The 16,163-nt window shown below is 43.7% G+C and overlaps 1 protein-coding gene across 5 annotated transcripts in view; it reads right to left on the bottom strand.

Annotated features, from left to right (window-relative positions):
- Positions 1 to 15,566, bottom strand: part of Gabpb2 (GA binding protein transcription factor subunit beta 2) — a 33,216-nt gene extending 17,650 nt beyond the window's left edge. The window contains exons 1-5 of one of the 5 annotated variants that reach the window (XM_027393583.2): positions 15,170 to 15,347; positions 5,261 to 5,322; positions 2,335 to 2,474; positions 1,502 to 1,669; positions 546 to 740 (exon numbers count right to left, since the gene is read on the bottom strand). In XM_027393583.2, the coding sequence (XP_027249384.1) occupies positions 546 to 740; positions 1,502 to 1,669; positions 2,335 to 2,442 (471 nt within the window). In that variant the 5' untranslated portion in view covers positions 2,443 to 2,474; positions 5,261 to 5,322; positions 15,170 to 15,347. Of the gene's footprint in view, positions 1 to 545; positions 741 to 1,501; positions 1,670 to 2,334; positions 2,475 to 5,260; positions 5,323 to 9,344; positions 9,387 to 15,169; positions 15,348 to 15,414 lie in introns of those variants that run through there. The other 4 variants (XM_027393582.2, XM_027393581.2, XM_027393580.2 and 1 more) reach the window with 4 other exon arrangements.
- Positions 15,567 to 16,163: the final 597 nt, after the last annotated feature.

Below are 16,163 nucleotides of genomic sequence, written 5' to 3'. Positions count from 1 at the left end.
CAATGGACAGTCAAATAAATGTTACTTTTGTTCTGACTGCATTTTTTCCTTTCAATTTAACCCATTTATAGAAGCAAAAAAATTATTCATAAATTGGGCAGCTATCAAACCAGAAAAGGTCTGTAGACCTGCAATGTCAGCAATGAGTATTTTTGGAATAGTTCTCTAATCACCATGAGTGATACGGAACTTTTTAGAAGTCTATTTAAAAAAGAAAAAATACTAAGTGCAGGCCTGGTTGCAGAGATTATCTTAGGCTTCACAGTGCGACTCTGTCTCAAAACAAAGGCCAGGCACAGTAGTACAGCCCGGAATTCTAGCTTAGGTGAGGCAAAGACAGAAGGATCAAGAGTCATCTTTAGCTACATTCAAAATTTGAGATCACCATGGGCTCCTTGACACCCTGTCTCTACTGGGTGTGTGTGAGAAAGGAGAGAGGCACATTAGTGGTGCTATTCTGATAAAATGGGGGAAATCCTGTTTCAATCCAACTCTCTCAGACTATTCTAGAAGTTGAGGTGTACGTGGGGATGTAAAGAACATACCTGCAGGATGACCAGAATCTCCGTGTTGTTTTTCTCCAGTGCTATGTCAAAGGCAGACTTGTCAAACTTGCTGAAAGCATGGACGTCAGCACCATATTTGATGAGTAATTCAACCACATCTCGGTGGTGGTGCTCTGTGGCCCAGTGCAAAGCTGTCATCTTCAGCATGTCCTTGGCATTCACATCTGCACCACTCTGTTAGAGAGAAGCAGGTTTTCAGCAGATGCAGGCTTCAAGAGCCCAGGCCTAAGATCCCATTACAACAGAGATGTTTAGCTTGAGTGCTCACTTAAGGGGTGTCAAAGGGAAAACATTCTCAAGTCCGTCTGGATGCTGAGACATTATGCTTTCTTTCACTGAGCGGGTGTGTTAAGGACATCACTGGGAAATTCTAACAGATGGTTGAGGAAGGGGGAAGGAACAGATTCTGTTGCATTTATTAGCAGAAAGCTGAGTAGGGCCTGAAAAAAAATAGGCATATGTACAGAGAACACCTACAGAAAAGGGATAAAGAAAAATCAATAAAATCTGTTTAACCTTTAAAAAATTAGGAAACAAACTCATCTTCACAACTCTTGAAACATGGTTTTAATGAATAAATTAACCTAAATAAATAGAGATACAACTTAATGATCATCTACTGTTAAGTCTTTCCAGCCCATTTTCCTATCACTGTTTAAGAAACAATATGGGGGCTGGAGAGACGGCTCAGAGGTTAAGAGCACTGGCTGCTCTTTCAGAGGTCCTGAGTTCAACTCCCAGCAACCACATGGTGACTCACAACTATCTGTAATGAGATCTGGTGCCCTCTTCTGGCATGCAGGGATACATACAGGCAGAGCACTGTATACATAATAAAAATAATAAAAAACTAAAAATAAACTAAAAAAACCAAAAAAACAATATGGGAGGCGAGTGTGTTTTCTAGCATAGTCCCATCACTGCTCCTGCTTTACCCTAACAAGCAGTTCCACGATGTGTGCATGTCCGTCAGCCGCAGCCATGTGCAAAGGGGTCCTGTCCACTTTGGTCCGGGCATCCCTGCTAACGCCTGCTCGAAGAAGCACTTCTGCTGTGGAGTAATGGCCATACTGGGCTGCAAGGTGAAGAGGTGATGTTCCAAGCTGTGGGAAAACAATACTCACTGAATTCTACTATGTGTAGAACTGTATCACTTCTAGGTAGAAATATATGAACAAGAAACGAACCTGTAGTATTCATCCTTGGAGAAAGAATCTTACTAGGCAGATAAGAATGAAGAAATAATAGAATTTAAAAAGTAATATACTGGGTTTGGAGAGCCAGGATTGTTACACAGACAAATCCTGTCTTGAAAAACAGAAACAAACAAACAAAAAGATGTATACAACTATGCCTGGTGTTTGTAATATTTATTTGCATGTATGATTGTGTACACACAGGGAGGTATATATGTGTGGAGGTCAGAAGATAACTTTTGGGAGTTTGTTTTTTGAGGCAAGATGTCATTATGTAGCTTTAGCTGTCTTGGAGCTTGCTATATAGACCAGATGGCCTCAAACTCACCAAGTTCTGCCTTCCGAGTTCTAGGACTAAAGGCATATACAATCACAACTGCAAATAAAAATATAAAAAAATCAAAAACGGGAAAAATTCCCAGTATTTAACAGCTCACAATTACTACCTACATATTGACAGGCAACTTTCACATGGGAAAACTAAAGAGGGGCAATCAACAGGTGAGGCCTGTTTAGCCTTAGAACAGGTTAAGGCACACTTAGAAACGATTGGGGCCTCCTGCTAAACTTACCCAGTCTGTGGTGAATGGGGCCCCGTTGGCCATCAGTGTTCTCACTTCATCATCTTGGCCTTTTCTTGCAGCTTCTAGCAGCCTCTTCCCCAAATCCACCAGAGACATCTTTATGCATAGGAACAAAAGTATCCAGGTAGCTGCAATTCCAACACAAGGGAAGCAGTTGTCTGTAAATGTTCTCTTGCTTTTTGTTTGTTTTCTCTAAGACATGGTTTTGCCATTCAGTCCAGGCTGGCCTGTAACTCACTATGTAGTCCATGGAAGCATCGAACTCAAAATCTTTCTTCCCCCACCGGCCAAATGCAAAGATACAGACATGTGCCACCATAGTCACAATGAAATGTATTTACAAGATGTTTTGTTTGGGGGACAGGAGCTCATATAGCCCACACTGACCTCAAATTTGCTATGTAGCTAAGGATGACCTTGAAACTTCTGATCTTTCTGATTCCTCCTCCCAAGTGCTAGGATTACTGTCCAGTGTCACCACACCTGCTCTTTCCCTGTTTTTATTTGGAGAGAGGATCTAGCTAAATTGCTCAGGGTGGTGTGAAATGTATGCCACCACAGCTCAGGCAGGCTGTGATATTCCTGCCTCAACTTCCCAAGTAGGTTTTCATCACCAGACCCAGTGGTGGAATATAATTTTAAAGAATATGGTTCAGGGCTGGAGAGATGGCTCAGCGGTTAAGAGCACTGACTGCTCTTCCAGAGGTCCTGAGTTCAATTCCCGCAACCACATGGTGGCTCACAACCACCTTGAATGAGATCTGGTGCCCTCTGCTGGCATGCAGGCACAAGACTGTATATGTAAGAAATAAAAAAAAAATCTTAAAAAAAAAAAAAAAAAAGAATATGGTTCAAAACATACACCCTGATTTCTAGGCAAGGCACAAGGATACCTATCTGAAAATGCTGCTTGATAGAAATTTTGAGTTAATAACCCTTAAGGAAGGGCCTTGGAGGACCATGAGATAGTCCTATAGCTCATGACTGGATTGGATGAGTAAGGCATGATCACTTCTCTGGTTGGGCCAAAAAATCCGTGTAGGGTGTGGAGACTCCTCACGCCTTTGATGAGCTCAAAAACTGACCAATTTCAATAACGACTGACCCGTCTCAACCCAATTCCTTTGTAAGACATAAACAGCCACCAGGCAGGGCTTGTGAGATGGCTCAGCAGGCCAAAGGGCTTTCTTTTTCTTTTTAGGTATGAGTGTTCTGTCTACATGTATGCCTACATGCCAGAAGAGGGCACCAGATCTCATTGTAGGTGGTTGTGAGCCACCATGTGGTTGCTGAGAATTGAACTCAGCACCTCTGGAAGAGCAGCCAGTGCTCTTAACCACTGAGCCATCTCTCCAGCCCCAAAAGTGCTTTCTACAAAAGCTGGATGACTTGAGTCCTATCCCCCAGAATTCTTGGTAGAAGGACAAAACTGATTCTGACTTTAAGAGTGCTTTTACACAGGACACTGGGCAGGGCACATGGAGGCAGTCCTCTTTGGGAGTCCCCTACACTCTTGGGAGTTTTCATTTTTCCTACTAAGAAGTATCTTTTCTACAATGAATTGCAACTGTTAATCTTTTTGTTTTCTTGCTATGGCAAAATGATGCAATGCCAATCAAAGTTTACAGAAAGCAAACTGCTTTTTTTTTTTTTTTGAGACGGAAACTCTGGTATCCCAAGCTGGCCTTTAATTCATCATGTAGATGAGGATAACCTTTAACTCCTAATCCTCCTCTCTTCACTTTCAAGGTACTGAGATTAGGGGCAAGTGATACCTTGGCCAGCATGGCAAGAATAAACTCCCACTGGCCAATTACTTGCTTAGGACAGCAGTTCTAAGTGTGGTCTATGGCTCCTGAGCTACAGTAGTAACCTTACAGGAATCCATGTGCTCCAAGCAGTTTTGCTAGAATACTAAGGCATCATTTGTAATGATAGTGAAAATAGAGGATCTCTGTGAGTTGAGACCAGCCTGGCCTATAAGAGCTAGTTTCAGGACAACCTCCAAAGCCGCAGAGGAACACTGTTTCGAAAAAACAAAAATAAAAAAGCATGGAGTGTGTAATTGCTATTGCTCAAATCAAATTGTGAAATAAACTTACTGTATTTATTGCCATGTGCTTTAGGGTGGTGGTGGCTCAAGCCTTTAATTCCAGCACTCGGGAGTCAGAGGCAGGCAGATCTCTGTGAGTTTAAGGTTCCAAAGCTACACAGACAAACTGGGGGTGGGGGTGGGGGGTGTCCTTGCCCTGACAGGAGGTACATTCCTGTAATACTAGTACTTAGGAGTGGAGGCAGGCAGATGAGAAGCACGAAATCGGGTTCAGCTACACACTGAGTTCTAGACAGGCCTGAGGTATATGAGGGGCCAGTCTCAATTTTTTTTTTTTCAATCTCTCTCCCGGCTCTGTCTCTTTCTTGTGTGTATGTGTCAAGAACAGCTTACAGGAGTTGGTCCTCTTCTTCCACCACATGGCTCTAGGGATTGAACTCAGGTCATCAGGCTTCACAGAAGTCACCCAGGGCCACCTCTCCAGTCTGACCACCTGAGCTTAATCCTAGGATCCATATGGTAAAAGGAGAGAAGCAGCTCCAGAAAGTTGCCCTCTGATCTCTATACATGCACCATGGAGTACTCAGAACCACCCCTCCAGAAAGTTAATAAATTCAAAGTAGGTCCTTGTGGCTAAGGCCTGTAATAACAGTAATTTCGGTTTCTTGAAGGTTGAAACAGGAAGATTCCAAGTTTGAGACCAATCTGGGCCATAAAAAACTAATCAAAGGCTCATTTTGTAGAGGGTTGCTTATCGTCAAAGCACTGGGCTTGATCTGAGCACGATGGTACAAAAGTTCAAGGCCTGTCTGAACTATAATATGAATTCAAGCATAGTGTGGGTAATTTAGTGAGACTTACCTCAAATTAAAGGACAGTAAAAACCAGCTCAGTAGTAGAACTTCTTTACTATGTGCAAGGATCTGGATTCAAGTCCCAGTACAGCCAAAAAATGAAAGTATAAGACAGACAGTTGTAATTTTATTATTTTTAAATTATTTGCTTGAATGGCTACTTTTGCCTAAATGTATGTCTGTGTGCACTGCCTGCACTTGATGCAGGCCAGAAAAGGGCATCAGATCCCCTGCAACTGAAGTTACAGGAGGTTGTGAGCTGTCAAGTAGGTGATGGGAACTGAACCTAGGTCCTTGGGAAGAACACCCAATACTTTTAACTGCTGAACCATCTCTTCAGCCCTTGCAACTATTTGTCCCGCCTGGTGCAGAGGACCAAACCCAGGGTATTACTGAGGTAAATTATCAACCTTGCAGCTAACTTTTAAGAAATTACCACCTATCTTGTGAGCGCTGCAATACAATGGCAGAGTGCTTGTCTAGCATGCATGAGGCTGTGTGAACCACAAAACAATTACCACTTTCCAAGCTTTGGTGTAGCATCAAAGAATACCTACCATCAGGTGAAAAAGCTATTAAAAAGCTAGGTGTGGCTAGACCTGCTGGCTCATGCCTGTAACTCCTGTGTAACTATCCTCACAAGAATGAAGACAGCAATCAGACTATTGGGACAATGGACATATTGGAACTTTCCCAAGAATCTCATTTTGGGAGAAGAAAATGTCTGAACCCAGGTGCCAAGCAGAGAAAATTTTCACTTCAGATAGATCACAAAGTTCTGACAATTTGTCAGACCACCTTGCAGGAGACGGGAGCCAGTGACAGTAGTAGCTGGGGTCATATACCTTGACCAGGAATGGTTAGTTATTTGTACACATTTTTTTTTTTTTTTTTTTGAACACAGGGTTTCTCTGTGGCTTTGGAGCCTGGCCTGGAACTTGATCTATAGACCAGGCTGGTCTCGAACTCACAGAGATCACTGCCTCTGCCTCCCAAGTGCTGGGATTAAAGGCATGTGCTACCACCTGGCTAGTACACACCTTCTATCAACCTAAAATTTATGTATGTCTGTCAGAACCCCAAAACAGACAGGGGTGTGTTCACTGGATCTCTTTCCAGTGTGGCCACACTGAATAAATCCTTTTCTGCTTTACATTATTATTTTTTGTTTTTCAAGACAGTGTTTCTCTGTGGCTTTGGAGGCTGTCCAGGAACTAGCTCTTGTAGGCCAGGCTGGTCTCCAGAGATCCTCTTGCCTCTGTCTCCTGAGTGGGCGTGTGCCACCACCTCCATGGTCTGCTTTTCATTATTAATGGTGCATTTAATTAACATATTTGAGGATAGGTAGCCAAGCCCAGCTTCGTAGGGATGCTGGGTCCCAAGCTCTGACCCCAACTATAGTAACAATGTTGGCAAGCTGTGGCCAGGAGGAAACAGTCAGCCACTCATTCCCAATGGAGAGGAAAGGCTGAATGGCACAGCAGCTGCTAGGGTCACTTTATTTCAGAGACTTCTTTCTTTCAAGACAGCATCTCTTTACAAAGCTCTGGCTGTCCTGAAACTCACTATGAGGACCAGGCTGGCTTAAAACTCATTGATCCACCTGCCTCTGCCGACTCCTGAGTGCTAGGATTAAAGGTGTGTGCCTCACTAGGGACTTTTTTTCTTCCCCACTTCAGCTTTCATCTGCTGCTGTTGTTTTACCTCTATTTGGTGAAGCAGAGAAATGAGCTGCACTTGGTATTGGCCTGGCCCTCGGAAATTTTCCCCAAGGCTTTATCTTTTGTAGTTCCCAGCTATTTTGATTCTGTTGAACTATTTGAGTTATATTATACTATTTGTATGTTAGGGGCCTTGTCAACTCTGTGTGTATGTGTATGTATGGGTGTTTTGTCTACATATATGTCTGTGCACGACATGTGTGTCTGGAACCCAAGGAGGCAAAGAAGGCATTGGATCCCCTGGAACTAGGGTCACGGTTGTGAGCCACCATGTAGGTGCTGAGACTCAGACCCTGGTCCTCTTAACGAGCAGCTAGTGCTCTTAACAACTGAGCCATCTCTCTAGCCATAGGCCTTGGCAATTCGAAAGCTCTTGTGAAGGAATCTCTAGTTTGGTAGAAGGATCTGGAAATCTACACATGATGGTTAAAATGTGTCTGTTTTTTGTGGTTATTTGAGACAGAGAAGCAAACATGCTGAGAACTCTGTGATTTGTGTAGCCATGGAAAATATTGTTTGTATACCTTGATGGCCCCTTGAGAAATTCTAGCTGACTAGTCTTTTGTAAACTCATCATGGTACAAACTTAATCTTTCTGCAGTGTTCCTGAAAAATAACTGTAGCATGGGGTTGCCCCTTTCATTTTTCCACTTCTCTTTTGAACTTAGTGTTTCTGACATCCCTGCTTCAAAAGGTGTGTATCTGTAACATCAATGTGACTATCTGAGGACAGATTTAGGAGCTACTCTCCCTGCCCTCCTTTTTAATTCCTTCTAAAAAGTAAACTACAATACAGTTCTTAGTAGCTAATCATATAAAATGGGACTAGATGATGCTCCCCTCCCCCTCCCCCTTCCCCAAGTTCTCACTGTGCAGCTCCGGCTAAGCCTGGAACTCACTATAGATCAGACTGACCTTGAAATCACAGAAATTCATCTGCATCTGCCTTTGCCTCCGAGGAGAGTACTAGATTTGTTTTGTTTTGTTTTTTTGAGACAGGGTTTCTCTGTGGATTTGGAGGCTGTCCTGGAACTAGCTCTTGTAGACCAGGCTGGTCTTGAACTCGCAGAGATCTGCCTCCTCTGCCTCCTGAGTGCTAGGACTAAAGGCGTGCACCACCAATGCCTGGCAGGCGAGGGTACTAGATTTTAAAAATCAAATTTATATAGGACTCCACTTCTGTCAGACCTAACTGAAGTATTAACTAACTGAAATATTACTTAGAATGTCCTCCCTACCACAATGGTTTGAATCTGATGTTTCCAAATGTTAATTAATTCTAGAAACAGGCAAAGCAAAAGATATTGTTACAGGATTTACAAGAAGTAGCTGATCTTCTAAACGAAATGCTTTAAAGAGATATTTGAAATACAGAAAGTACAGATTATGTATTTAAAATAACATTCATTTGGGACATAAAAGTTTTAAATTATAAAATTTCTATTAGATAAACAGATTTTGATTAGGATTTCCTTTCAAAACAAATTTGAGAAGAAATTTAGTTTTATATTTTGGTGTCAAGAGGACCTGAAAGATACTCAAAAGGACATAAAAAAAGCTACCCAGCCATATTCTGAGCCCCATAAAAACCCTTTGTGTTGACGGAAATACCTCTTAATAATGCACATAAAAATCCTTTTGTCGGGTTATGACTTTCTTTTTTAGGACTATTTCATCTTTTTTATATTTATGTGTGTGTATGTGTATGTCTCTGTCTCTCTCTCTCTCTCTCTCTCCCTCTCTCTCTCTCTCTCTCTCTCTGTGTGTGTGTGTGTGTGTGTGTGTGTGTGTGTGTGTGTGTGTGTGTGAAGGTCAGAGAAAAACTAGCTGAAGTCAGTTCTCTCCTTCCATCATGTGGGTCCCAGAAACTGAACTCAGGTCCTCAGGTTATACTGCAAGCAATTTGCCTGCAGAGTGTTTTCTCAACTCATAAATTCCCTTTCATGAAGGGAATTATGGGAGCTACAATCCCTATGATCAGTAACATTGACCATCTGTATACGCTTACTCTGTAACAGAAAATGTCTATGTTATTTTATCTGAGTGGAGGCTCTAATGTCTCGTGTTTAAAGGTGCTTACATTTAAAAGTATGTTGTTAATCCCTCAGAAAAAAAGGTGGGGTTTTATTTGGTTTTGTTTTAGTTTGTTGTTTTTTTTTTTTTTTTTTTGGACATAGGGTCTCTCTATTATCCAGCTCTGTCTGTCCTAGACCTCTCTATGTAGACCAGACTGGCCTTGAATTCACAGAGATCCACCTGCCTCTGCCTCCCAAGTGTTGGAATTAAAGATTTGTGCCACTACACCTGGCTCGAAGAAAATTTCTAAACAACTTTTAGCTTGAAAATTTAAAATGTAAATATAAAACATACATTTTAGGGGCTGGAGAGATGGCTCAGAGGTTAAGAGCACTGGTTGCTCTTCCAGAGGTCCTGAGTTCAATTCCCAGCATCCACATGGTGACTCACAACCATCTGTAATGAGATCTGGTGCCCTCTTCTGGCCTGCAGGGACACACACAGACAAAAACACTGTATACATAATAAATAAATCTTAAAAAAAAAAAATACAAAGGGCGTTGGTGGTGCATGCCTTTAATCCCAGCACTCAGGAGGCAGAGGCATGTGGATCTCTGTGAGTTTGAGGCCAACCTAGTCTACAGAGCGAGTTCCAGGACAGGCTCCAAAGCTACACAGAGAAACCCTTTCTTGAAAAACCAAAAAAAAAAACAAAAAAAAAAACCAAAAAAAAAAACCAAAAAAAAAACAAAAAACAAAAACAAAAAAACAAAAAAACCCATACATTTTAGGATGGCTCTAAATATACAATATAGTTACTTTTTTTTTAAATCTTTTTTGAATTTGCTTATTTTTATTACACATACAGTGTTCTGTTTACATATTTGCCTGCACACCAGAAGAGGGCACCAGATCGCATGATAGATGTGGTTGCTGGGAATTGAACTCAGGACCTCTGGAAGAGCAGTCCAGTGCTCTTAACCTCTGAGCCATCTCTCCAGCCCTTAGAGTTACTTTTTAGTCCATATGGAATATACATGTATCTTCTGAATGTCAAAGTGTGCTAATTTTGCTATTAGCCTAATTACTAATAAAAAACACATTTTGTTGTAGTATTATGAGGGTGGATATTTTATTTTTATCTTTTTAATATTTACTTTAAAAATTGTATGTGTGTGGTCGTCATGGGTATGTACTCTTAGAGACCAGAAGAGGGAATCTGTCCCTTGGAAGTGTAGTTACAGGAGGATTTGGGCTGTCTTATTTGGTTGCTAGGAACCAAAATCAGCAAAAATAGTGCAAACCCTTAACCGATGAGCCATCTCTTCAGTCCAGAAAGTGGGTATTTTAATATCCAATTAAGTGGATATGTTCATTATAAAGTTAACAAAATTTCATATTGTATTGAGCTAACTGCTTGGGAACAGTAAAATGGCTCAGCACATAAAGGAACTTGCCACCAAGCCTAACTAGAGCTCTATCCCAGGACTTACCCGGTGGAAGGAGAGGGCAGGTCTGGAAAGTTGTCCTCTGACTCCCACATGAATACCGTGGGCATGCACACTCCCATCCCAAAATCAACCTGTCAATTAATGTAATTTCTTTAAGGTGATGAAGAGATGGCTCAGCAGCTGAGGGGATGCTCTGCCCTTTCAGAGGGCTCCAGTTTGCAGCCTGTAATTCTAGTTCCATGGGACTAGACACCCCTCTTCTTATCTGCAGAAACTTGCACATACCCACACACAGACACATGTACATAATCAAAAGTAAATAAATATTGGGGCTGGAGAGATGGCTTGGAGATTAAGAACAGTTGCTGCTCCCAGCACCCAATTAGGCATCTTACAACCCCAGGACATCTGATGCACTCTCCGTGGTCTTCAAGACCACTGCATGCACACGATATACATGTACAAGCAGATACATGTACATATGTATAGGCAGAGGCAGATGGATCTCAGTGTCCAGGCCAGACAAGCACTACAAAGTAAAACCCTGTCTTAATTTTTTTTTTTCCAGACAGAGTTTCTCTGTGTAACCCTGGCTGTCCTGGAACTTGCTCTGTAGATCAGGCTGGCCTTGAACTCAGATCCACCTGACTCTGTCTCCTGAGTGCTGGGATTAAAGTTGGAAATAAATCTTTTTTTTTAAATATTTATTTATTTATTTATTATGTATACAACGTTCTGCTTCCATGTATATCTGCACACCAGAAAAGGGCACCAGATCTCATAACGGATGGTTGTGAGCCACCATGTGGTTGCTGGGAATTGAACTCAGGACCTCCGGAAGAGCAGTCAGTGCTCTTAACCTCTGAGCCATCTCTCCAGCCCCTGGAAATAAATCTTGAAACAAAACAAAACAAAACAAAACAAAAAAAAACAGCTGGGCAGTGATGGCGAATGCCTTTATTCCCAGACTTGATAGACCAGTTCAATCTCTTGAACCCCTATGGTAGAAGAGGCCCGACTCAGGAAAACTGTCCTTCCACACATGTACCATAGTTATGTGTGCATTCACACACATCCAGGCACACAAATAAAATCAGTACTGTTTGGGCCGGAGAGATGTCTTAACTGTTATGAGCACTGGCTGCTCTTCCAGAGGTCCTGAGGTCAATTCCGGTACCTACACGGTGGCTCACAGCCATCTGTAATGGGATTGCCCTCTTCTGGCCTGCAGGTATACATGCAGACAACGCACTCCCACCTAAAAAAATAATACTTAAGTAAATTAATTTGAAAAGATCACTACTGGTTAAATAAAAAGCACGCCATTTGGGTAATCCTGCTCTCTGAAACCTTGGTCTCTATCTATTGGCCTCAGAATGAAAAGTATTTTGTTGTGTACATACGAAACACACACCAGAAATAAGTCTGTGGTCACTGTCACTAAACTGCTAAATTTGTGGAGGTCTAACATTGGATTTTGTTGGTGTGGTAGGCCTAGGCAAATAAAGATTCTAAATTTTGCTTAATGAGCAGAAGCTGAGTGACTATAGAGGATTTCTGTATAGTTCTGTGTAATGATGCCAAATGTCACAGCCTCCTCTATGTGTTAAATGTATTTCTATGCCTGCTGTATGTATAAGCTAAGATGCATGGTTTAGGATCTAACAGCTTGGGGGCCAAGCTGATGGGGCCTAAACTAGAATTGTTAGTGGTGCTTCCTTTTCCCAGGCCTGTGTCATGTGCTCCTAATTATACTGACTAGTTAGTTGCTTTAAACAAAGATAATTAGACATGCCCTAACACTGCACTCCAAGCAATGCTTCTAATAATTCAAAGGTATTGGACACTGATCACTTGAGGGAGACACCTATAAACAACACTGAATTTTCAAGCTAGTTCTCATTAAATATTTGCTCTTGTTGGTTGTGTTTTTGTGAAGCTTTTTAATTGTTGATCGTTAATATTCTGTAGAAGAACAATCTCCAACAAAAGAAAGTGAGAAGCATTTCTGAGATGCTAGGGCTTCACCCACAGGAGAAACAGAAATCAAATATAAGAGTAGACTTCATGCAGGCTGATCTAAAAACCACTCCATCTATACCTCTTATCTGCTTACATTTATTTTTATTTTATATACACAGGTGTTTTGTCTGCATACATATCTATGTGAGGGTGAGGGTGTCAGATCTTGGGGTTACAGACAGTTGTGAGCTGCCATGTGGGTGCTGGGAATTGAACCCGGGTCCTTTGGAAGAGCAGCCAGTGCTCTTAACCACTGAGCCATCTCTTCAGCTTAAAATTAACTATGAAGGTTTTATTGGTACTAACTCCTTGACATCTGTCACTCTCCCAACCTGGGATCAAATCAGACTAATCTGAACAGATCATCATGGTAATGAGGGATAGGTGAGCTCAACAGATACATCAAAGCTGTCTTCAGAGAAAACTGTTTAGAGACTAGCATGGTGAAAGGAGGACTGTCAAAATAAAATGAAGTCACTCAGGCCATGATGCCATTTGCCTGTAATCCCGGCCGGCACTTTGGGAAGCTGAACTAGGATGATGGTGATTTGGAAGTTGGCCTAAGTGTCACAAAATCCTGTTTCAAACCAACAAGAGAACGAAGTTGCTTGTGCAGAACCTTCCAAAAGTAACCAATACCAAGAATCACAGGAAAATGTTTTTTTTTTTTGTTTGTTTTTTTTTTTTGAAACAGAGTTTCTCTGTGTAGCCCTGGCTCCTGAAACTCAGAGAGACCCACCTGTCTGTGCCTCCCTAGGGCTGGGATTAAAGGTGTGTGCCACCATACCCAGCTGGGAAACCAGTTCTTATATTTGGTTACCTGTGGGAATGTCTTCTAAGCTCGGTTCCTACTTGTATTCTGGTAAAAATGGCCTAGAAATCTGTTCTTCGTGGCTCTCCTTCCTGTCTTGTCACTCGTGATTTAACCTGAAGTACCTACCTAAATTAAAATGCACCTATAAATAACAGTATCTTGGGACCAGTTTGATATATGCTCAGTGGGTGAAGATGTCTGCTGTTAAGCCTGATAGCCTTGATTGGAGCCCATCCCCACATCATGGGGAGATGAATCCTCTAAGCTGCCTCTGACCTCCACATGCACGAAACTGCGTGAGCGCGCGCGCGCGCGCACACACACCACACACACACACACACACACACACACACACACACGCACGCACGCACACACACACACACACACCACGCACGCACGCACGCACGCACGCACGCACGCACGCACGCGCACACACACACACACACACACACACACACAAATAATAAAATTCTAAGTAAAATAACATCGTTGTGGGGAGACTCGTGAGTCACACCACATCAAGGCTGTGTGAACCCTAAGACTAGAGAATACCATAGACAATTAAAATTTGTTTGTGTGCACTTCTGTGGGTATTCACTCACACAGCGTGAAGCCCAGAGGACAACCCACAGGAGTTGGTCCTCTCCTCCTACTGTGAGAGTCCTAAGGAACAAACTCAGTCAGTCAGGCTTGGCAGCTTTTATCTACTAAATTATCTCACTGGCCCAACCTAGACAATCCCAACATTCTGAACACTACAAAGGGGAACTATTCTCCTTTATAGGGTGTGCCTCCGCGTTAAAATCTACACAGAATCTGTTCTAATCTGTAGCCTGTTTTTGTTTTTTTTTTTCTTTCTATTCGCTCTGTGCTAGTGATTGAATCTAGGGGAAAGGGTATGCTAGACACACACCTACCCCTGAGCTACACTCCCAGCCCTGCCTCCAGGACATTTGAAGTCGAATAAAATACCAAGCAAGACCAGAGAACTGTCCTTCTCTTTTCTCTCAGACAGGGGCTCAAGTAGCACAGGCTGGCCTTGAACACTTGGATCTTTCTACCTCCTCTTCTCAAGTGCTGAGTGCTGGGATTGAAGGTATATGCCACCCTACTTAATTTTAAGAACTTTCATTCAGCCGGGCGTTGGTGGTGCACGCCTTTAGTCTCAGCACTCGGGGGGCAGAGGCAGGCGGATCTCTATGAATTTGAGACCAGCCAGGTGTACAAGAGCGAGTTCCAGCCTGGTCTACAACAGAGTTCCAAGACAGCCTCCAAAGCCTCTCGAATCCCCCCACCCCCCGCAAAAAAAAAAAAAAAAAAAAAAAGGATTGACGGTCTATGGGTGATTGATTCCCCCTTTTTTTGATGTGCACACGTCCCCACTGGGCGGGCAGCTGTTCAAACATCTTTGTAAGAACCGAATAGAAGGCCATGACCGCTCTTGTTCAGATTATGAACTTAAACGTTTATTTCTAGACACAGAAACCTAAGAGTGCCCGCTTCCTCCTCAGGCAAATACCCTTCAGTTTTTCACACCAGCGCTCCGTCTGCCAAAAACAGGGGCGCCAACTTGCAGGCCGGAACCCCGAGTGTGAGGCTGGCGGCAGCCCGGACTCCTGCTGCACGCTGCCCCCTGGCGGTCACCTCGCTGGCCTGGGCTTCCCGGAGTCCGGCTCCCCAGCCGCAGGTCTTCACCCACCCCCTTCACCTCCTCCAGTCCCCTCCCCTTCCTCCCGACAGCATCCCCTTCCTCTGCGTCCCTCTTCCCCGCTGCCACCCCCGCTCCGGCAGGCTCCGGCCCGCGCCCACGGCTCCCGGCCGGGCTGGGCACTTGTCACCGCGCTTCCACGGCGCTGCGGACGCTCCGCAACCCCGCGTCTGCTTCCCCTCACCTCGTCCGGAGCGCTGCCGGCTTCGCTCTTACTGGGCCCGCCAGTTTGGTCCCCTTTCTTCCTCTAGTTAAGACTCCTTGCCCGCGGCCGTCACTTTTTGGCCCTTTCGCATATGCATATTTGGGGGACCTTTACCCCCCCCTCGCGGAGAAATGGAGGCAATAAAATGGCGGACCCGGAAGTGAAGGCCCGGTGACTATGCCTCCTGGCGGAGGAATCTGGAGGAAACGGGTTAGAAAACTCACTTTGCCCTTCTGTCAAGACCGCAACGCACCTCTGAGGCTGATTTCTTCCTACTGAAAACCTCTTCAAGTGGAAAAGCGTGTACTGAGAGCATCATGAACGGGACTACTTAGCGAGGCGCAGGATCATTGATTACGTGGCTTACGTGAGGCATAGTTCCGGCAGGGGACGGACCGAGATGGTAGTTTTGGCGCCAAGGCGTGCAGGGCTAAGAGAAAATTAGGTTACTGGTCTTCTTGGAGTTTGCGCTCCACCTTCCCACGGGCCCTCCACAGGGGTAGCCTTAGGGTTGGGGGAGACTCAACCTCGGTGAGACTGTTCTGGACATTCTTGGCTATGCACGCGAATCGGACACCTGCCTGACCAGACACTTTGCCAATTATGGCCTGAATATAAAGACCTCGTCTCGGGGAAGACAAAACTCAAACCTTTTGGGGGAGATTGGAAGAGAATGGAGCATGAAATTGCAAACAATGTGGGCGTGGAGGCACACCCCTGCAGAGGCAGGGGGATCTCTGTGAGCTCAAAGCCAGTCTGGTGTACATAGTGAGTTCCAGGACAGCTAGTGAGACCCAGTCTCAAAAACAAACCAACAACAACAATGAACAAACGAAACACAAATAAGTTAAAAATAAAGTCAAGAATGGGCTGGGGTGCCGGGTGTGGTCATTTGGCTCTTTGTGAGTCCAATCGACTACAAAGCAAATTCCAGGACAGCCAGGACAAGAGAAACCCTGTCTCGAAAACAAAA

The sequence above is a fragment of the Cricetulus griseus genome, assembly GCF_003668045.3.
Source record: "Cricetulus griseus strain 17A/GY chromosome 1 unlocalized genomic scaffold, alternate assembly CriGri-PICRH-1.0 chr1_0, whole genome shotgun sequence".
Lineage (NCBI taxonomy): Eukaryota > Metazoa > Chordata > Mammalia > Rodentia > Cricetidae > Cricetulus > Cricetulus griseus.
Note: the sequence above shows the minus strand (reverse complement) of the source record. Positions and strands in the feature narration are given on the sequence as shown.